This window comes from Acomys russatus, chromosome 27 (genome assembly GCF_903995435.1).
Source record: "Acomys russatus chromosome 27, mAcoRus1.1, whole genome shotgun sequence".
NCBI lineage: Eukaryota > Metazoa > Chordata > Mammalia > Rodentia > Muridae > Acomys > Acomys russatus.
Window position 1 is genome coordinate 51362920 of NC_067163.1, and position 23564 is coordinate 51386483.

A 23564-nucleotide genomic window follows, 5' to 3' on the forward strand; every position below is an offset into this window, starting at 1 on the left:
GGTTGGAGATGACTGTGCAGTGCAAATATTTTGCTACATTCACTACGTTCATAAACATTCCCTTGAGCATAAATGCTTTCATGTTCTTAGAGATGACCCTCCTGTGAAAACGCCTTCCACATCAATTACATTTATAGTGTTTCTCTCCAATATGAATTCTTTCATGATTTTGAAGAATGTGACCTGCAAAGGCTTTACCATGTTGATTACATTTATGAAATATTTCATGCCCTTCAATAGCAGTATGAAATATAATGGCTGTACCATATTGATATTCATAGGGTTTCTCTTCAGTATGAAGTTTTCATGACTTTCAAGACTATTGTGATGAGCAAAAGGTTTGTCTCATTAGCCACTTTCATATGGCTTCTCTTTACCATGCATTCTTTCATGCATTTGAAGGATACTGTGATGAGAAAAAGCTTTAGCACATTCATTTATTTCATTGGGTTTGTCTCCTTATTTTATGCCTACGAAGTTGTCTGTGATGTGCGAAGGCTTTACCACATTGACTGCATTCATAGGGTTTCTCTCCAGTATGAATTCTTTCATGAATTTGAAGATGGCTGATATATGAAAAGATTTTATCACATTGAAAATATTCATAGGGTTTCTCTCCACTATGAATTCTTTCAGGATATAGAAGACTAGTCTGATAGGCAAAGACTTTACCACATTGACTACATCCATAGGGTTTCTCTCCGGTATGAACTCTTTCATGACTTTTAAGACTACTGTGACATACAAAGGCTATACCATATTGGCTACATTCATAGGGCTTCTCTCCAGTATGTTTCTTTTGACGATATTGAAGACTACAGTAATGTGCAAAGGCTTGACCACATTGATTACATTCTTAGGATTTCTCTCCAGTATGAATTCTTTTATGACGTTGAAGACTATAGAGATATGCAAAGACTTTACCACATTGACTGCATTCATAGGGTTTCTTTCCAGTATGAATTCTTACATGCCTTCGAAGTTTACTGAGAAGTGAAAAGACTTTACCACATTGACTACATTCATAGAGTTTGTCTGCCATATGAATTTTTTCATGCCTTTGAAGACGACTGAGACATGCAAAGGCTTTACCACATTGAATACATCCATAGGATGTCCCTCCAATATGAACTTTTTCATGAGTTATAAGATTACAGAGATTTGCAAAGAATTTTCCACATTCACTACATTCATAGGGTTTCTCTCCAGTATGTACTCGTTCATGATTTTTAAGAGTATTGTGGTATGCAAAGGCTTTACCACATTGACTACATTCATAGGGTTTCTCTCCAGTATGAATTCTTTCATGCCTTTGAAGCTTACTGTGACATGGAAAGGCTTTACCACATTGATTGCATTCATAGCGTTTCTCTGTCTTATGAATTCTTTCTTGCCTTTGAAGATGACTGAGGTCTGTACTACAATGAATATATTCATAGGGTTTTTCTCCAGTATGCTGTCTTTCATGATTTCTAAGAGTACTGTGCCATACAAAGGATTTACCACATCGATTACATTCATAGGGGTTTTCTCCAGTAGGAATTCTTTCATAATTTTGAAGACCAGTGTTATGTACAAAGTCTTTATCACACTGAGTACATTCACATCGTGTATTTCCAATATGACTTATTTCATGCCTGTAAAGATAAATTACAAGTGTATGAATTTTATCACATTGATGATATGGATGAGTTTTTTTATCTGCATGATTTAATTTTACAATTTGGTCTAATTGTAGAAAGGAATAAGATCTGAAAGTTTTATCTCTCATTGTTTTATTCACAAGGTACCTCCTCATTTTGGGTTATTTTCTGTTTTTGAAAATACCTATGAATAGAGCCTTTAGGACAAAGTTCACATTTATAGCATCCCTTTTTAAGATGGCAAGTGTAGAAAGTTTACCATTGATGATATAGATGAGTTTTTTTAACTGCATGATTTAATTTTACAACTTGGTCTAATTGTAGAAAGGAATCAGATCTTAAAGTTTTGTGACCCTATCTGCTCATTTTGGGTTATTTTCTGTGTTTGAAATACCTATGAATAACAGAACCTTTAGTACACAGCTCATCTTTGTAGCATCCATTGTCTAGGTGGGTTTTTCCACATCTCTGATGAGAACTGTTAGAACTCAGGGCTTTAGCACAGTGATTGCATTCATCGCATTCTCCTGTAATGCCCTGACTCAGACTATATTTACAAAGTGAACCAGGACAAATAAAAGAATATCCATATTCTTTCTAGTTGTAGGACTATATATCCAATGACGTTGGAAACTCAGTTAATTGTACAGATTTTATATAACATTCACAAAGACTCTCAAAAGGAGATTCCCTCATACCTTCTAATCATTCTGGGAGAAAGAACGGTCCTGTGCTTCTTCCCGTATCCCTTATGCTCTCATGACTTGTAGCAAATGTGAACTATAATATATGTATGAAATAAAGAATACCAAGTAAATGCTATCCACACTGCAGTAATACAGTTTGTTGTTTTGCTCATGGTAGATATATAATAGAAAGATTAAGGTTTCTCCACCATAATATTCTTGATGCTCATAAATTGTTCACTAAACTTTAGTAAGTCATTCCAAGTATATGAGTAACATGGGAGTTACTACAAACTACTTGCCTATTAGAAAGTTTTGTACATATATTTATTATCTAATCTATTTGTATATCTATTGCAGTACTAGGGTAGCATAAAACTAAAGGAATTGGCAGTTCTACAGAGTAAGTTTCAAGTGGTGAAGATTAAAATGGTGATAGCTGTTAAAGTATTGCTTCCTTGTCTTGTTTCTTAAGGAAACACCTTGTAAACACGGATAAGCTATTTGGCATTGAGGTACATTGTACTGTGTAATTTACTAATCATCAGCGTACACTGTTGCATTTCCTGAAACTTCCAGGATACATTCAAATGTCTTCAAAGGCACATCTGTATCAGCTGGCACATGAAACTCACCTTCCATGTATTTGAAAATTTTGAAAATGTTCTTCGATATTGTGTTCTTCCCATTTATAACCTAAAATATATTGCCAAGAAATAAATATTATAGATAATTACTCAAAATTTAAGTTACTATCCTCAGTGAACCTTAGAATTATGCCTTATATCTCTACCACATTCTGTTTCTTTCACAATCAAAATTACAGAAGAGCATCAATAACAAAGAAAAACTTTCTCCCATATTTTAAAAAGTGAAAGAAAATTCAGTCTTACCTACAGCAGTAAGGTTTCTGTAGGTCTCCTGCATCACTTCTTTGTAGAGACTCTTCTGGGAAGGAGTCAACAAAGCCCATTCCTCCAGAGTGAAGTTTATGTGAACATCTTCATAGGTCACCACATCCTAAAATATCCCATAGATGTGGACAACAGAGAGCTTAAAACAGACAACATTGTGAACGTGCACTTCTTTGACAAGAAATGTATATAATTCTCATGCTTTCCAAACTTATTCATGACACCCAAGGCTAATGTAATCACGAAGTAACTTTAGGACAAAGCTGAAGAGGAGGGTTGTACACATCATTTCTAAGTATTTGTATAGGATATAGCCTTGGGATAGAAATGCCTATTAATAGATACACAGATAGAAAAAAAGAAAAACAAACAAACAAAACCAAGCCTACCATAGTAAGTACTCTTCGGACAATTTGTATGAACAGTTTACTAAGTAAAAAAATCAACACAAAGGAAACAAAAAAACATAGGCATGCAGGATATATTGGTGCATGCACTTAACCTCAGCACTCTCGAGTCAGAGGCATATGAACTCCATTGAGTTGGAGGCCAGCCAGATCTGTGGAATGCATTCAAGACAACCTGAGGTATATCTTAAAGCCTTGTCCTCACTCACCATCCCTAAAAACACCCAAACAACCAACCAACAAAATAAACAAAAATAAGAAAAAAACTCTGAGGGTCTCACTGCAGTTCTTTAAAAACAAAACAAAACAACAACAACAACAAAAAAACCGTGTTTCCTCCAGTTCTTCATATGTCTTGCAGAAATGTGAATTGTCACAGTTTAACATGTGAGACTAGTTAAGATCTTACAAAGGGGGATGCATATACAAACAGCTTGTGATGAACAGATGAAAATGTAAGCAATATGTGTGTGTGTGTGTGTGTATGTGTATGTGTGTGTGTATGTGTGTGTATGTGTGTGTATGTGTGTGTGTGTATGTGTGTGTGTATGTGTGTGTGTATGTGTGTGTGTGTATGTGTGTGTATGTGTGTGTGTATATGTGTGTGTGTGTATGTGTGTGTGTATGTGTGTGTGGTGTGTTGTGTGTATGTGTGTGTATGTGTGTGTGTATTGTGGTGTGTATGTGTGTGTGTGTGTGTGTGTGTGTGTGTTGTGTGTGTCTGTGTGTGTGTGTCTGTGTGTGTGTATGTGTGTGTGTGTCTGTGTGTGTGTAGGTGTGTGTGTCTGTGTGTGGTCTGTGTGTGTGTCTGTGTGTGTTCTGTGTGTGTGTGTATGTGTGTGTGTATGTGTGTGTCTGTGTGTGTCTGTGTGTGTGTCTGTGTGTGTCTGTGTGTGTGTTGGTGTGTGTCTGTGTGTATGTGTGGTGTATGTGTGTGTGTTGTGTGTGTCTGTGTGTGTTGGGTGTGTGTGTGTGTTGTGTGTGTGTCTGTGTGTGTGTCTGTGTGTTGGTGTATGTGTGTGTTGTGTGTCGTGTTGTGTGTGTGTCTGTGTTGTGTGGGTCTGTGTGTGTGTGTCTTTGTGTGGTGTGTGTCTGTGTCTGTGGTGGTGTGTGTCTGTGTGGTGTCTGTGTGTGTGTGTCTGTGTGTGGTGTATGTGTGTGTCTGTGTGTGTCTGTGTGTGTGTCTGTGTGTGTGTCTGTTGTGGTGTCTGTGTGTGTGTCGTGTGTGTGTGTCTCCTCCTCTCCCTCCTCTCTCCTTTCCTCTCTCCTCCCCCGGCGCGGAGCCCTCCCCGCCGCCCTCGGCTGCTCTTCCGCCTCTTTCCTCGTCTTTTCGCCGCGCTGCCTTCCCTTGCCAGTACTTATACGGGGGCACACAACTATCAATTAGTCTGTGTTCAGAGCTTCTGAGACTGTCTTCTTACTATTCCAAGCACCAGACACAGAGCATCCATGCTTATATTCAAAAGACGTATTTAATTTTTTAAGGTTTCTGTGTTATTTATCTATGCAATAGTGGGTTAGGGGGTACCTGCTGTATTGATTTATATGATTATTACATTTTAATTATTATTTTTATTTTTATTTTGTCCACTTAATACTTGTAGCCTCATCCCTTTTCACTTCCCTGTCCAAACCTCACCCCCCTGTTGCCTTCTCTCCTCCCACTCTTCCCATGTCCTCAGAAAGGGGAAGACCTCCTCCCCTTCATCTGCCCTCAGCCTATCAAGTCTCATCTGGACTGCCTGTATCCTCTTCCTCTGTGCCCTGGCAAGAAAACCCCACCAGGGGGAACTGATCAAAAAGGCAGCACCAGAGTCCATGTCAGAAGTAGCCCCTGCTCCCCATATTATGGGACCCACAAGGGAACTGTGCAGAGGGTCTAGCTCCTCAACTATTCATGGTCCTTGGTTGGTGCCTCAGTCTCTGAAGCACCACCTCCTCCACCTGGATTTGTTGGCACCATTAGTCTCCTTGTGGAGCTCCTGTGCCCTCCAGGTCGTTTTATGTCCCTACTCTTCCATAAAATACCCACCCTGTGCTCCAGCCTGGATCTGAGTCTCAGCATCTGCTTGGATCTTCCGCTTGGTGGAGTCTTTCAGAGGACCTCTATGGTAGGCTCCTATCCTTTTCCTTTTCTTCCATGCTTTCTGGTGTATATTTTACTTGCCCTCCTGAATAAGAATCCTCTCCAGGCTCCTCCTTGTTCTTTAGTTTATTTATGTCTACATATTGTAGTGTGGTTATCCTATATCACGTGGTTAATGTCCGCTTATAATTGAGTATATATCATGGCATCTTTATGGGTCTGGATTACCTTACAGAGGATGATTATTTCTAGTTCCATCCATTTGCCAGGAAATTTCACATTCTTTTTGTTTTTAATAGCTGAGTAGTATTCCAGTGTGTAAATGTGCCACAATTTATTTATCACTTCTGTTGAGGGACAGATTTTGGAAACAATCTAGAGGTCCCTCAACTGAAGAACAGAGTTAAAAAAAAAAGATGTGGTACATTTTCACAATGGAATAGTACTCAGCTTTTTAAAACAAGGAAATTATAATCATTTTTAATAAATTAAAACATATGAAAGGTAAAAAGAATGTCATGCATCTTCAATCCAATGACGTAGGAGGCTCAGGCAGTATTAACACCATGAATAGATATCAACCTCGGAAATAGAATGATATCTTCTGGTGAAAGCTCAAGAAGCAGGTGAAACTCAAGACAACAGCAAATGCTTGTCACCTACAAAAACCTGCATTCAAGGTACATCTTCCAAAAATATAAAAATAAAAAGCCAGGCATGTGGTCTCACAGCTTTAATCCCAAAACTTGGGAGGCAAAATCAAGACAGGTCAAGGACAACTGAGTCTCCAGAGTTAATTGCAAGACAGCCAAATTACACAGAGAAAACTTGTCTTCAGAAATAAAACAAAACAAAAATAAAAAGTAAAAAAAAAAAAAAAAAATAAGGCTGGCAAATGGTTTTACAGTAAAAAGCAAATGGTTCTAATCTACCTTATGTTATTTAGCAATAGTCTATACTGGAGGTGAAGACATGGCAGCACAAAATAGATGCAGGCTTGTCATTTAAAATCACACAAAAATAGGCACCATGAACTAACTGGACATAAGGTGAGAGTATAAACACTCAACTTCTTTCCCCAATGCTTAACTTTATCCAGAAATCTTTGCCTACTCAAGACTCAATTAGCACCCCAAAGGAGGCCACTAATGAGCGACAAGTGTTCATATACATGATTCTGGGAAGTTTTTCACTCAATCTACTAGTATGACCAAAGTCACTATAGGCTTCTGGTCATTTCAAGGTGAAAATGTGTTTAACTTCAAAGAACCTCATGGTCTATACCAGCCCAATGCTTTTCAAATGTCCAAAATCTCTTATGAAAATCAAAGCACTCTCTTGACAGTGACATCTTGTAGAATCTGGTTGTCTCTGGTATGGCTGGTGGTCCCTGTGGGACTCTGGGTTCTAGGAATGCACGTAGGTGTGTGGCCCAGCAGAAGGAACTTGCAGGGGTAATGGTGTAGCTCACAGCTGCTGTGTTTTGCTTGCAGCCTGGTCAAAGAAGGGTGCTGGCACATAGAGATCTCACCTGTCTTCCCCAGGTGGCCGACAAAGGCCAACAGGGATCAGTGTGCTGGACCAGGAATTGGGTGCACAGGGAAAACAGTGTAGAAAATACTGTGACTACTTAAAGTATCTATTTTTCTTATGATAAAGGAAACACATCAGGTTTTTAAAGAAACAGCGAATGACTTGTATTGTACAACTAAAGCAACTTGTTTTGCTCTAATTGCTCTATAAGTCATAAGCACAACCAAAACATGTGTATCCACACTTTCATGTGTATGGTTGTATATAAGTATGTACACTTATGGATATACATATGGATATATGTATTCTATTTATATACACAGGACACACAAGAGAAGATGGTGCCAGTTCACTTCCATCTAGAGTTGCAGGTAATTATAAGATTCTTGATTGTAGTGTGGAAATTAGAATTCAGGTACCCTGAAAAATAATGAGTTCTGAGCAACTTGCACAATCCCCATTATATTTTTTTATGCAATAATCTAAGTGTCTTTTATAAATTAACAACAATAACAAACCTGAGAAAATAAAGAAGTAAATAGCTGATCCTTGGGGATATTTTATTATTATCATCATTACTAAAATATTGGGTATGGTCAATTTATCATATAAATGAATTATAATACAAAGAAAATTGCCAATGATCTAAAAGAAATGAATGGTATTGTCAAAAGATATCATTTACCCCCAAAACAATTTAAATAGAGCTATAGCATCTAAGAAGCAGTAATTAAATTTCTCCAAACACACCACTGAGCAAAAATGAAAAAACAAACAAACAAAAAACAACAAAACAAAGCAAAACAAAATACCCAGGTCCAGATGGTTTAGTGCACAGAGAAGCTAAGAGGCCAAGAGACACTGTCCAGGTCACCACACAGAGGGAACAACAGTCTGTTTCACATTCCATTCCAGTACCTGGAACTCTGCCAGCTCAACTGCCTGCTACCCCTGACCTGAGTACAGTAGCTCTCACATTCACCACGGTATGGCTGCTGGTCTCCCTCACAGCTTCCTTCTGCTAGTGCATATGGTTGTTAGGCCTTCCCAGAATCTCTCCTAAACTAGAGCCACCCACTGGGCCACAGGACAGTAGCACATCCCCTACTGGATGAGCAGGGATCAAATGACTAGGACAGCACAGCCTTCCTAGCCCAGCCCTTTATTCTATGGTCAGAAAAGACTCTAGTCTGAATTTTTTTATTTTAGTAGAAGTTCTTTCAGTCTCTAAAAGCACTTCCTGTTCATCTCCGAGGACACAGGGTCCCTTGTATGCGTGTGCCATTTCATACACAGTATCTAGAGGAGCCATTTCATGGCTTCCCCGCTGCAAAGTCCTGCAGCAAATCTTGGGTCAAATTCTAACAGTAACAATAATAAAAGCAAAGAGGTAATGAAATTTAATGCAAAGAGGAGTACGTTGGAGGGAAGAAAAAGAATTTGAAAATGATGCAATATAAATTTCAAAAAAATAATTTAAAGTTGAAACCTGTGTCATGGCCCCATGTGCTCCAGGGACTAGCAATCTGTAAAACAGCAAGCAAAGGATTGCTCCCACCTTTTCTCTCAGGCTGTCCATCTTCAGCCAGAAAAATAACAGTCCTGTTAGGCATGGCCAGATCAGTTTGTTCAGCTCTTCTTTTATGGTGAGGTAATGTAAATACAATAATTTGGTTTTTAGAAACAAGTTTAGTTTTTATTCAGATTCCTGATTGCCTGGTCTGTGGACCAAAGAAATGGACAGAGAATAATGTCTTCCTGGCACTGGGCAGCAGAAGCAGGATTAGGTGTTCAAAGAAATTTCCAATTTCACAGTGTGAAGGAAATATGAGCTATAGGAGACATTGATATAAGCACACACACACACACACACACACACACACACACAAATCAATACTACTTGAGAAAAATAAAATTAACGGCCAAGAAACACTGAAAGTAGAAACAGATTAAAGCAGTGATGTTTCTAAAGAAAATAAAATTGTAAATATGATACCAATAGTTGACTTTTTAAAAACATAAAGATAATTTAAAAGTACTTAGCTATATTGGGTAGGAAAAGAGAAGGCCTTTCCTTAGTACTGGGAATTCCATTAAGAGGTTACCAAATGGCCTTGGCCCTACGCACAATGTGAGCTGTTGATATGTGGAACCTGTGACACACAGGCACAGCCAGTGAGTGGGCTGTGTCTCAAACCTCTGAGTTGACCTAACTGTGTCAAGTAGGATTGCACGTATGTGGATAGGAGTGGTCCCTAATTGGAAAGTCAGTATTCGTTGGCTCAAGCTAACTTCCCCAAGCTGTAGACTCCACAATCCGCAGTGTCTTCATTCACATGGCATGAAAGAATACATGCTGGGAAATTACAAACTCACTTGCCTTGTTGAAGTCATGTCCTTCTTCATAAGGTGACCCCTCCAGCTGAAAACCTTACACTACAGTCTTTGATCTAGCTATTGCCTACCCTGTTTCCCCCTGTAGTCTTTACAATAGACTATTTCTGCTATTCTGTTTTCAAAGCAAAGGCCATGCTCCATACACAAATTCTTTTCCTGTTACTGCAATAGAAAGTGGATTGAGTACCTCAAATAGGTAATTCTAAAACTCTGTGATGATAAAACACTCTACAAATTTTAAATTCAATCAAGTGGACAGCAAGGTAATAGCTCTGCACCAGCTACAGACTAGGATCAACACCATCAGAAGCACCATAAAAGAGATAGCCTCAGAAATATTTTTTCTATACGGCTGGAGATAAATCTGTTTAACACTGCCTTCTGGGAAGAAAGATCTCTATGAACTTAAGAATTAATGAGGAAAAACTTCCTGAAGATTAGCATGAATCCAGCTCTGGTTAATGTTCAATGAGGAGCCATCTATTAGAGATTTTGCATTCTATATAGGTGGCTTCAGGCCCCGGGTTACACTTGGAACAATTTAAGTAGAGATAGGAGAGACTATAAGTCTAGACACGGAGACAGGTTTACACAGCAAAGATATTTCCAAAAAAGGGGAACACTTTCACATACTGGTTGGAGTACAAACCTGTACAACCACTTTTAAAATCTGTTTGGTGGCTTCTCAGAAAATTGGGAATAGTTAGATTTCAAGACTCAGCCGTACTACTCCTGGGTATATACTCAAAACCAAACAACAAGACCATGTGCCCAACTATGGTCATAGCAGCTTTATTTCTAATCCCCAGACACTGGAAAAAAATTAGATGTCCCTCAACCGCAGAATGGGAAAATGTGGCATATTTACAGAATGGAATATTACTCAGCTATTAAAAGTAACATGTTTTGTGTAGGCAAATACGTGGAACTAGAAAAGACCTGTATGAAAAAAAAAACTTCAAGTAATAAGAAGGAGGATTAATGGAATTGAATTGAAGTCCCAGAAATACACCCACATATCTATGGACACTTGGTTTTTGACCAAGAAGCCCAAACTATACAACGGAAAAAATATAGCATCTTCAACAAATATTGCTGGTCTAATAAATGTCTACTTGTAGAAAAATGCATTTAAACACTTATTTATCTCCCTACACAAAAGTCCAAGTGGATTAAAGACCTCAACATAAAACCAAACATACTAAATTGGTTAAAAGAAAAGGTGGGTAAGAGCATTGAACTCATTGGCACAGGAAACAACTTCCTCTACAGAACACCAATAGCTCGGGCATTAAGATCAACAGTTATCATCAACATCTCAAAAACATTCAGTTGACTCAGTAGAGGAAAATCAAAAGGCTTTATCAACATGAATTTCTGCATTGGTTCACACCACTGAAGCAGAACAATCCCAGACTGCAAGGCTTCGCTGATGTACCTATGTCCCGTGTAAGGGTTTCTAACCATGCGCGTCTGTGGCAGTCTTTTGGATCTGTGAGGGTTAACACAAACTTTCTTGGCAGGATGTGGTCAGGAAACCTACGAGTTTGCATATGGGCAGCAAATCCTAGTTTTCTGGCTTGTTCAAACAAAGCAGTAAGATTGTGAGAGTAGAGGTGAAAGGTTTTTCCTTCTGCTAATGACGAGTGTATTATTGAGTACCCCATGGTTTGCATAGGCATTAGCAAAGGCACGAATTAAAACCAGGTAGTTTAGTTTGATACAATCAACTTGAATTCTGCATCTACCTGGTTCACAGAAATCGGTGCAGGCAGCCAACAGCTGGATTCCATTCATGTAACACAGCCGGAGAGAGATACTGTTTTGGTGTGTTTAGACAAATTTGTAAAAATTGTGAATCTACAAAGAAAACTAAAGTCAAGTAAGAAGCTGGCCTCTGAGCTAAGCTTTGAGTTCTGCATCCAGTCTGTAGTGTGCCTTCAAGACAGCCTGTTGGCTTTATGGAAACATAGAATGCAGGGTAAAAGCTTCAAATCAGATGAGGTTACCCAGGAAATTTCAGATGAAATCAGAGTTTTCTGCTTATTGGGATCAGACAGAGTTGTTGTTTTGGAAAGTAGGCTGACAGAAAACCCCATGGCACACAGCAATTTCTACACCCCGGCTAGACACGAAAACAGTTACTAAGCAACAGAGATGAATTCCAAGTGACAAGATGATTATGCTCCATTGAAAGCAAGAGTGTTTTAAGGGAATTCAATACAGACTGCAGTGTGACTTGCTTTAATTGTTGTGGGTTTTATATCAAATGATCTGTACATTAGGATAGAATTCAGTATTTTCAGTAGCTGGAAACAGCTACACAATCTCTTGCCACTGTGTGGTGGTTATATCAAGTTTGCTTTAAAAAGCTATGAGATGAATAACAAAGAAAAAAGAACAACAATTAGTAAATGGGACATCATAAACTGAAATTCAAAGGACAGAGGGACAACATCAACAGAACAAAATGACAGCCTACAGACTGGGCAAGTTCTTCACCAACCCTCTATCTGACCAAGGGCTAATATCTAAAATACATGAAGAACTCAAGAAATTAAAAAATATCAAACCAAACAACCCAATTAAAAAATTGGCTACAAAGCTAAACAGAATTCTCAACAGAGGAATAGCGAAGAGCCAAGAAACACTTAAAGAAATGCTCAGTGTCCCTAGTCATCAAGGAAAGGTAAATCAAAATGACTCTGAGATTCCAGCTTATACCTATCAGAATGACTAAGGTCAAACACTCAAGTGACAGCACATGCTGGCAAAGATGTGGAGAAAGGGAAATATTCCTTCATTGCTGATGGCAGTAGAAACTTGTACAACCACTTTGGATATCAGTCTGATACTTTTTCAAAAAATTGGATAGTTATTCCTTAAAGTCCCAGCCATATCACTACTGGGCAAAAGCCTGAAAGATGCTCTAGCATACAAGGACATTTGCTCAATATGTACAATGCAGCTCATTCATAATAGCCAGAATCTGGAAACAAACTAGATGCACTGTGGTGCATTTACACAGTGGAATACTACTCAGCTATTAATAACAAGGAAACTTTGAAATTGTCAGGCAAATGGATGGAACTAGACGTGACCATCCTGAGTGAGGTAACCCAGATCCAGAAGGACTGGCATGGTATATACTCACTTATAAGCAGATATTAGCCTAATAATACAGGATAAACACACTACAATACATACAACTAAGGAAATTAAGTAACAAGGAGGAAACTAAGGAGAATGCTTACTTCTCATTCAGAAGGACAAATAGAGTAGGCACAAGGAGCAGCTGAAGAAGAGGAACAGGGATGGATCCTACCACAGAGGTCCTCTTAAAGGCTCCATGCTGAAGAGGATCCAAACAGATGCTGAGACACACAGTGAAAATCCAGGGTGGAGTTCAGGGAGTCTTACGGAAGATTTGTGGAATGGAAGGACCTGGAGGAGTCAGAAACTCCACAAGGAGATCAGTGGAGACAACAGATCCAGGCAGTGAGGGGGATGCTGCAGACACTGAGCACCAATCAAGGACCTAGACCTCTGCTCAGATGGAGCAGAGAGGCAGCACAGTCTCCTTGTGGGTCTCACAATATGGAGAGGAGGGACAACTTCTGACATGGACTCTGGCCCCCACATGTTGATCACTTCTCCTTGCTGGTGTGGCTCTGCCAGGGAACAGAAGAAGAGGATACAGGTAGTCCAGATGAGACTTGATAGGCAAAGGTCAGAGGGTAGGGGAGGAGGGCTCCCTTTCTGAGAACGAGTACAGGTAGGTTTGTGTGGGGGACAATAGGCCATATGGCCAGTGTTCAGCCATCTTGTCAGAGTCTGCACCTTTAAGTCTCTGTTTTTCCCAGAGCTTGCCTTTCACCTGTTGTGGGTCAACAGTTAGACTAAAGACAGATAGAGATGTAGCAACCCTGTTATGGTTTAGTAGCTAGACTAGACAAAGATGGAGCCAGATACCCTGTGTGTCAGGACATTATGACCCTGCCTGGAATTCCCTGTGTTTTGAGAAAAGCTTGCAGCTGGGTTGCTATAGCAATATGCTTCCCTGCCTTCTGACTTATAAAAGCTGCTCTCTGACTAATAAAGTTTGAGAGTTTGATCAATCAGACTTGCTCTCCTTCTTTGTGTCTTTCATTCTCAACAGGTGAACTTCCTCCCGGGTTTTAGTCGAACCCCAAAGGCTGGGGTAGGTTTGAAGTAAAAAGGAGGGAGTGTGGGACGGGAGGTGATGAGGAGGGAGGCTACAATCTCGTGTTGTTAAGTTAACAAATTAAAAATATTTTTATAATGCATGGACTCAAATGTTAAAAAAGAAAAAGGCAGTTTAGTATTGGAGAGAGAACATCTACAAACAGAACTTAAAATCTGGAGTCATTCACTACATCATAGAAGCAGAGTGTCAAACCAGGGGTAGAAATTGGGACTATATAATAGATGCTATAGGAAAACATGGGCAATGTATAAAATAAACCAGATTCATTACACAATATACTCTAACTAAAATACTAAATATATGAATAAAATCTTTAGTTGAACAAATAAAAAAGATATCACCAGGACTATTTCTTAAGTACACAAGTGTCCTGATGCAGCAAATCTTTATTCACTAGGTTCCATAGGTCTCATGGGATGAGAAAGACAGGAAAAATAGAAGGAAGAAAAGATGAAAGCTGGTGTGGGGAGGTCTTGCACAAGTATGCCTCATGGCAAGCAAGCTGATCAAGAAGAATAACATCTGGTATACTACTTCCAGGCAAAAAATGGAAGGGAATGGGGCACTTCTATGAAGACAGCAGAAACAATCATTCAATGCAATAAACACAGAAGGAAGTTAGTCAAACCCGCTGCATAAGGTAACAGGGGATCCTAAAACCATTAATGACCAACCTAGCCCACAGTGGCCTTGGGATTGATAACCACAGCCCCATGTGGTGGGAAGAGTTGGGGATCTCAGGAACAGAAGCAACCCCTCCCAAAAGGCCCTGGCAGCAGAACGTGACCAATTCTCCCTAGCATATTCATGGTTTCAGAGAAGGAGCTATCTCTTTTTCTGTACCTTAGGCTCTAGTGAAAGCTACCGAGGCCTAGGCCCCAGGCTTTTACTGGATCTGCCAAGCATCTTCCTGGGGTTTAGAAGGAGCTATGCTCCTTCTCCACACACGTAAAAGTGTTGTTGATCAGGCTAAGCCTCAATACAACAGTGTTTTCCTTTCCAAACAGTTGTCATCTGGGATCTTCTTGACCATATGACACATCTATGCTTTTCTCTTTTTTTTTTTTTTTATTAATTTATTCTTGTTACATCTCAATGTTTATCCCATCCCTTGTATCCTCCCATTCCTCCCCCCCCCCATTTTCCCATTATTCCCCTCCCCTATGACTGTTCCTGAGGGGGATTACGTCCCCCTATATATTCTCATAGGGTATCAAGTCTCTTCTTGGCTACTTGCTGTCCTTCCTCTGAGTGCTACCAGGTCTCCCCCTCCAGGGGACATGGTCAAATGTGAGGCACCAGAACACGTGAGAAAGTCGTATCACACTCTCCACTCAACTGTGGAGAATATTCTGACCATTGGCTAGATCTGGGAAGGGGTTTAAAGTTTACCTCCTGTATTGTCCTTGGCTGGTGCCTTAGTTTGAGCGGGACCTCTGGGCCCAAATCTGCCTATCATATTGTTCTACTTGTAGATTTCTAGGACCCTCTGGATCCTTTTATTTTGCTGTTCTCCCATGCGTCTCTCATTTAGAGTCCCAATAAGAAAACTGGGTGGTGATGGCACACCAGGCCTTAGTGTTGGTTGTGATGCTGTAATGCTCCATCGAGCAGCTTGTTAGACTCCTGTTCCTTAATATGGGTTAGAAATCAGAATTGTCTCCTTTGTTATAATTTAGAGCTGAATGTCTAGATAATCCTAGTGAATGAACATGTTTTCTAGCACCTAATCTCTAACAACCATGGTTAACATACTATGTATTTGGGGTGTTGTAGAGGCTGCCCGCTCTTAGCTAAATTCTATTTTATGTGACTTACTATCCCCTAAGCATTGGCAAATCCTTAACATCATCAATTCTAATCTTCTACATCACAGCTTAGTAGTGGAGTGCTACCCAACACACGAGATTCCATTTATCCCTTGTGGGAAATAATCTCCAAATAGATCTTACTCCTAAGGTTTAAATACAAAGTGCAGACATTCTAGAGACACTAGAGGAACTAAAATTCTGAGTTTGGAGTCCTGCCATTTTCTAATGCGCCAAAGCACTATGCAGCGGACCTCAACAGTGTTTCTATACACAGCTCCCATTCTCTTCCCAATGCTCTTCACACAGTAAGACACACAGAGCAGTTATTCAAAGTCGAACAGCTGGGTCCAGGTAGTTGCAAGGAAATCAAGACATCACAGAATATCACAACTAGCCACTTTTTCCCACCCAGCCCCTGGTAGAGCCCATCACATGGGCTCCAGAGGCTCCAGCAGCTCATCTGCCCACTCCATCCCTGACAGTCATCTCTGACTCACCATATCGAAGCTTCCAGGCTGGACTGTGGGCACCACACAGATACCTGTAGAGCTCTGACTAGCAATTCCTCAGCTTCAGAACTGAGCCTGGAGATCAGAAGAGCTGCCCCTTTTCTGACAGGGGGTCCTCCTGACTGGGGTTCTGACTTGGTAGCCTGTGCTGAGAGACAAGATGACCTTCCTTAGAATTAGAGTATGCTGAAGGAACACAATACAGAGTTCCCTTGGGCTGTTTTCATCCCCAGACACAAACTTCTTCTAGATCTACAGGGATTTGCATTTCAGTAGCATTGCCCATGGCCTCCAATAGCTCACCTTTCTTTCTTCCTTCACTCAGTAGATGTTCGGTTCCTGGGGGAAACCAAGAAAACTCACATAAGATACTGATGATTAAAAATGTAGGCTTTATTTTCTGTGGCAAAAGGAGATGGTCAGTTTGGGATCAGAATCTCGTCTCTGAAGGGATAATGGATTGCATATTTAAATGGTGAAAACTACAAAATGAGGTGGGCTTCATCCAATCAAATTTAACATTATAGATTAGGCAAGATAGTATCTGTTGGAGACTTGGCCTGATCCAGGACACTTGGCCTCAAGACTCTTAATTAATCCACTAAACCCTGGGGCCAAGATCCACAGGTGGAAGGGTGCCTACAATATTAACAATTAAGGATAGATTTTAGGAAACAAAATGGTTGTTCTGTGGTTCATTCAGGAATTTCATGTACGTTTAACTTGGTAGGCAGGTACTTCAGACAACCGTGAGAGAAAATCAGGAATCAGATGACAAACACAGTCATAGATTCGTATAGGAGTTTTCTACCTGAAATTCCATTCAGTCTCTTGACAAATTAATAATAATGAAAAGTATAGTCTTCTTGGTAAATTGAACACTTAAAAAGAAGTGGCTGAAGGATGGATGCTTTTAGTGAACTCTATAGTCATCCAGCATTCTTCCTGACTGTTAGGTTGAGAAGGGAGCTGTCTTAGTCAAGATTCTCTGGATGAACAGAACGGATAAAATACCTCCCTGTGTACGGAGCAAAGGGGTTTACTAGAATGGCTCACAGGCTGTGGTCCAGCTAGTCTAACAAGGGCTCTCTAACAACTAAAAGTTGGTAGTTCAGTCCAGAGTTCAGTTCAGAGGCTGGATGTCTGTGCTGCTCTTCAGTATTAGAATAGTTGCCAAAGAAGTAGCCTCTAAGCCAGAACAGAAATGAACTTACTACCCAGAGACAGGACAAGGAGGAAGGAGGGGAGAAGGGGAGGGAGGGAGGGAGAGGAGAGAGAGAGAGAGAGAGAGAGAGAGAGAGAGAGAGAGAGAGAGAGAGAGAGAGAGAGAGAGAGAGAGAGAGAGAGAGAGAGAGAGAGAGAGAGAGAGAGAGATTGATTCTTTCTTCAATGTCCTTTATATAGTAGGGTGCCACCAGAAGATGTATCCCAGATTAAAGGTGGATCTTATCAGCTCAAAAGATTCACATTCAGGAATGATCTTCCCACTTCAAAAGCTTTACTTATGAAAAATCCCTCAGAGGTGGATGCAGCTGTGTGAATCCTAGTTAACTGCGGATGGAGTCTGCTTGACTACCATCTCATCAGCCATGACAGAGCAGCAGAGACAGGTTTCTTACTTGAAATGGGCAAGAAAAGCATGGAGCCTTTTCTCAAATAGGAAGCATGGGGAGTTTACTCAGGGAGTCTGGGTAAGTTCATGTAGAGGTCTACTTATCCCTGCACATACTTAGTTAACAGTTTCACTTTTGAACATGGTCAAAAGTAACAGCAGACATTTGGGGGAATTTTTAGTTCAAATTTAAACAGGAACATATATAAATAAAAAAATGTGAGCCAGGCGGTGGTGGCACATGCCTTTAGTCCCAGCACTTGGGAGGCAGAGGCAGGCGGATCACTGTAAATTTGAGGCCAGCCTGGTCTACAAAGTTAGTCCAGGACAGCCAAGGCTACACAGAGAAACCTTGTCTCGAAAATCCAAAAAATTAAATAAGAAAATAAAAAATAAAAAATGTGGTAGAAAGAGGTATCTCTGGTATCTTCATCTTGTGCTATAACAACTCATGGAAAATCTGTCACGATCCCTCCAGTGGAGTCTGTGTGACAAACATTACCACAAAACACAGGCAACGACACCTACTCCAGGGAGAGCTTCCTGGAAAGGGTCTGATGTTCCTGACAGGAGTGACTAATTGCAGCCCCCTCCTTCTCTCTTCTCACTCATTTGTTCTGGGAACATTTTGCTTTTGTTTTTACTTTTCCTATCTAAGAACTTTTCAGATGTAGCTGTGTTGCTAGGTGACCCTTGACTTGAAACTGCAGCCAAGGGTCATTCATTCAAGCTTACCACTAAGTTCCCTTCCACTTGTTAATATAAACATGGCTAAGAATTTGTCACCAATGAATAGTTTATATTATGACTTACAAAAGGTTTAGAGTATGAATCCAGATAGTGACAGATGAGCTAAGAAAGCAAACTGTCTGGACTCACAGATATTTGGCATAATGAGAGAACTCTGATCATTGATAAAGAAAGCACATGCACTGATACCAATCTAATGACTTATGAATGATTGTTCAAGGTTGATGACAACATAATTACACAGCATCCCGTATATTTTAATTTTATGGGAAAATAACGTAACCACATGTGAATGCCCCCCATTTTAAAATGCTTGTTATCTTCAAAATACACTCAGAATCAAATGAACTTTTGCATTTGTTTTCTGTTGTGTCACTCTCCTATCTTTGTCCACCAACACTTCGAGAACTCCTGACTCAAGGACTGATACCCAACTGAGACAGTCCATGGCATCCCACCAGGAAAGAAAAAGAGCGCTCCAAGAGTTCTACGCCATTTGAAGGAAGCTTGATTGTACTATACTTCAGCGAAAGGCGTCCCAAGGGGGGAAAAAAGAAAAAAAGAAAAAAAGAAAGGTGTCCCAAGGTTTTCCTCAGTCAAGTTTAGGACTGCAGCCTAGGATATATTTCTTGGGACCATGTTAAGGAGGAAAATCACAGATATTTGCAAAGCAGGTTTATAAAAAGGAGAAAATGGGGTAATAAGAACATAACAAAAAAACCTCAAAGTAACACCATTTCGTCACCACGTCATTAGGGAGGGTGATTGGGGGGTCAGGTTGTTCTAAAACACAACTCAAGGTCATGGTTTGGAGTATGTCAGGTTCTAGCAAACAGACTTAAAAACAGCAACTCAGCTCTTAGAATACATGAAAACTTACTGCTAAAAATACAGCATGACTCCTGCGTTGAAAATGAAGTCAGACAGATTCTTCATTCAATACTGTATATTCAATATACAATAGTTATACGAAACACCTTTAAATTTCTGTCAACATACAATAATTCAATAAATGTCCTTAAATTTATATCAACCAATAACAACTTATAACAAACCACCCTAAACTACAAACATCCATAACAAATGGAATGACCAAAACCACTCACTTCACCTCTTGGGAATGGGAGTGTTGTGGTTCTTCAAATAACTTGTCTGGATGCAAAGATAAATTTATACACTCAGGAGTATCTGCCAACCAGGAAAGCTAGCTGTATCTTCCTTCTGTTCAGTCTCTGTGTTGTCCGTCCAGCAATGTGTTGTCTGGCCAATCTCTGGGGATTGATCATTACCTGCTATGCCAAGACATTCATGTCTCAGCTACTAGGAGGCCTTCTCTGGCCAGATGAGATACTATAAGTTTTGTTATTAGTCATAGTTTTTCATTCCCTGTAGATAAGGATAACTACTTTCCAAGCTCAAAACTGTTGCAGACTTCTATTCCAATGTCAACAAATCCTTATAGTATATTGGTTGATCTACTTCCTCAGAGGAGGTACTTAGCCTGATGAGACTGATGTGCCAGAGCATGATGGGATGTGGGGGAATTCCACTTCTCTGAGGAGAAGGAGAAGGGGTGAAGAGGGCAGTGGATGGGAGAGTGGGATTTGGAAGTAGGGAGGGAGGGGGCTAAAATAAGGATGTAAAATGAACAAATTAATTAATGAATGAAAAAAACAGGGTGATGAAACTTGCAAGCAAATGCATGCAACTAGAAAAAATCATCATGACAGTGGTAACTCAGACTCCAAAAGACAAACCTGGCATGCACTCTCTGACAAGTCCATATTAAGTAGCAGACAAACTACAATCAAAACCCAGAGATGCTAAGTAAGGAGAAGTGCTTTAGGTGGGATGACAAGGCTCTTCCTGGGAGGTGGAAATGAAATAGAGTTTTTTAGTAGACAGGTGGAGAAGTGCAGACAGGGGACAGGAACAGGATGACCGATGTACAGAAGGAAAGGCAGAGGGAGAGACTACAATAAAAAAGTGATGGAATAGCTGAATATTTAGGTGGCAATGTGGAATCCTAGTACAGGTGAATATTCCTGAAATCTATCAAGGTGCCCCTCATAAAGTAATCTAGTAATGAATGATATGGAACCTGAAGAAGCTATCTTCTGTAACCTGGCTAGGCTCCCAGTATTAGGATTGGGTCACCAACCCAGCCATAAACCTTCGATGAAAAACCTGACCTGCCTGCAAGACATGTTGGGGTAGTGGGTCACAGAGCTTGAGGGTGTGGCAAACCAATGACTGGCCTAACTTGAGGCCCGAACCATGAGTGACTATCCATGCCTGACACTTCCTGGATGGCCAGGAACCTGAAGCTGGATGGCTCAGATTTCTAGGGATGAACCTTGTAAGACTGACATTTAACAAAAGGTCAACAAAATGTCTCCTAATGACATTCTGCTATATTAATAAATGCTGCCTAGCCCAACAGTCAGAGAGACTTCCTCCAGCAGCTGATGAGAACAGATACAGACACCAATAACCACATATTAGGAGGATTGTGGAGAGCCAGGGTAAAGAAGAGGAAGAAAGTACGACTGGGGTCAGAGGGGTCGAGGACACCATGAGAACACAGCCCACTGAATCAACTCAGGATGTCCATGGGGCCCACACAGACTGAAGCAACAATCATGGAACCTGCACGGGTCTGCTCTAGGCCATCTGCTCACATGCTGTGCTTGTTTGGCTTGGGATTTTTGTGGAAGTCCCATGAGCCGAGTTGGGGTTGCCTCAGACTTTTTTGACTGCTTACGGAACTCTTTTCCTCCCACTGGGTTTCCTTGTCCAGTCTTGACATGAGGGTCTATGTACAGTCTTACTGCATCTGGTTATGCCTTGTTCTGTTCTTTTCTGCTCTTTTCTGAAACGGAGATGAAATGGACATTGGGAGAAGGGATATGGGAAGGACGTGAGAGGATGTAGGACAGGCTTCAGGCAGGACGTATTCTATGAGAGAAGAATAAAAAAAGTAATTATACACTATGGTGTGTGTGTGTGTGTGTGTGTGTGTGTGTGTGTGTACACCTAATGAGGTAAAGAATATATCATCAAGTCCCTGGAAGGGGAGTTACAGGCAGTTGTGAGCCACATGATATGGGTTCTGGGAACGGAAGTCTGGGCCTCTGGAAGAGCATCAAGTGCTTCTAACCACTAAGCCATCTCTCCAGCCTGAGGTTTCTAACCAAATATTGCTGTACTGCTGAAGGCTGATCCCCGTCACCACTATTCTACTAGATTCTAAACTATTCGTAAAGCCTGTAAGACAAACCTAAAAGTAGAATTCAATGTTCCATTTTCCAAACTGTCTTTCTACCACACATCAAAAACAATGATGTTACAAGCCCCAGAGCTGTGGCTGCAGAGCCTAATTATGCATAGGCAATCAATAATCAGGGAAGATCAAAGGCCAAGAGCTTCTGCTTAAATCACCACAACGACGGACCCACAGTCTGGTTCACAGTCCATCCCAGCAACAGCAGCTATGACAGATCAACTGGCATGCTCCCAATGACCTGGGGACAGTGGTGCTCATACTCAACATGACTGCTTGTCTCCCTACAGTTCCCTACAGCAGCACCAGAGGAGAATCCTGGAAGGACCCACAATCTACCCTATACTACTTCTTCTGACTGCTAGGCCTTGGAAGTGTTTCTCACATACTAGGGACCCCAGCCGGGGCTCAGGATAGTAGCAGCTCCCCCAACTAGGTGAGTAGAGTTCAAATGACTGACACAGTAAAGCCTTCCTAGCTCTTCCCTTTGACCCTAGGGACAGAGAGGGCCCTATTCTGGAAAAATTTATTTTAGTAGAGATTCCTCCAGTCTCCCAGAACACTTCCTGCTCCTCTTCCAAGACACTGGGCCCTTGAGCGCCCATGCCATTCCATACTCTTATGTGCAGAAGGGACATATCTTGGCTTCACAGCTGGGAAGTCCTGCTGCAAAACTTAAGTCAAAACTCAGCATAACAATAATAAAGCAAAAAGAGGCCATGCCATTGAAAACAAGGAGGAGTATGTGAGAGTAAGAAAAAATAATTGGGAAATGATCTGATTATATTTTCAAAAATTATAACACTAATCTCTGCACTAGGCAGCAGAGGCAGGATTAGATGTTCAAAGCAATTTGCAATTCCAGAGTGTGAAGCAAGCCTGGGACATAGAAGACCTTCCCCTAAACATAAATAAATTAAATATATCAATAATACTTGAGAAAAATAGAATAAACTGGTTTTATTGCTCCATGTGCTCTCAGGCTAGCAATCTGCCAAGAGCCACCCCAGGTTAAGGGAGCTCACTAGGCACATGGGCTGCCTAGGAGGTGATCTGGTATTTGCAAGGCCTGTACTGTGATGCAACCCCAGAACTGCTTCTAGCCTCTGACATGCTGTCAGAAGCCACTGATTTGGTGAAATTCAGTAGGCACGAGAGATCTCTGGAGGTAATCCGGTATTTGCAAGGTCTGTATTGTGAACTACTCCAGAATTGCTTCCAACCTCTGACTACCCTGTCAATTGTGTTTGTTGCATCTCTCTGAAATCTGGTATTAGAGCCCAGCATGGCGGTGCATGCTTTTAATCCCAGCACCCAGGGAGGCAGAGGCAGGTGGATCACTGTGAGTCTCAGGCCAGCCTGGTCTACAAAATCAGTCCAGGACAGGCAAGATTACACAGAGAAACTCTGTCTCAAAAAAGAAACAAACAAACAAACAAACCAAAAAACATCTGGCATTGGTGTGAATTGTTACTTTCTGGTTATTGACCAGCTCTGATTGAGCAAACTTCCTACAGGATCTTGTTGAAGATTACTGTGTGTTATTCAGATGAATTAATCCCTGATTATGGAATTCCTGATTTGATTCAAATAGTTTTAAAAGTTAAATTGTTTTTTAGATCTCCTAAAACAATCTTAGAGATTTATGACTGCAATGCATACCTTTGTGGACCTCCAGATGCCTCATTAGGGAGAGCCCTGTAGC

General features: G+C 40.7%; 1 protein-coding gene across 1 annotated transcript in view; it reads right to left on the bottom strand.

Moving 5' to 3' along the window:
- Window positions 1-290: 290 nt before the first annotated feature.
- Window positions 291-23564, bottom strand: part of LOC127210123 (zinc finger protein 120-like) — a 43152-nt gene continuing 19878 nt past the window's right edge. Inside the window, exons 2-5 of the mRNA XM_051169808.1 lie at window positions 3223-3349; window positions 2965-3025; window positions 925-1481; window positions 291-406 (exon numbers count right to left, since the gene is read on the bottom strand). Of these exons, the coding sequence (XP_051025765.1) occupies window positions 291-406; window positions 925-1481; window positions 2965-3025; window positions 3223-3349 (861 nt within the window). The remainder of the gene's footprint in view (window positions 407-924; window positions 1482-2964; window positions 3026-3222; window positions 3350-23564) is intronic.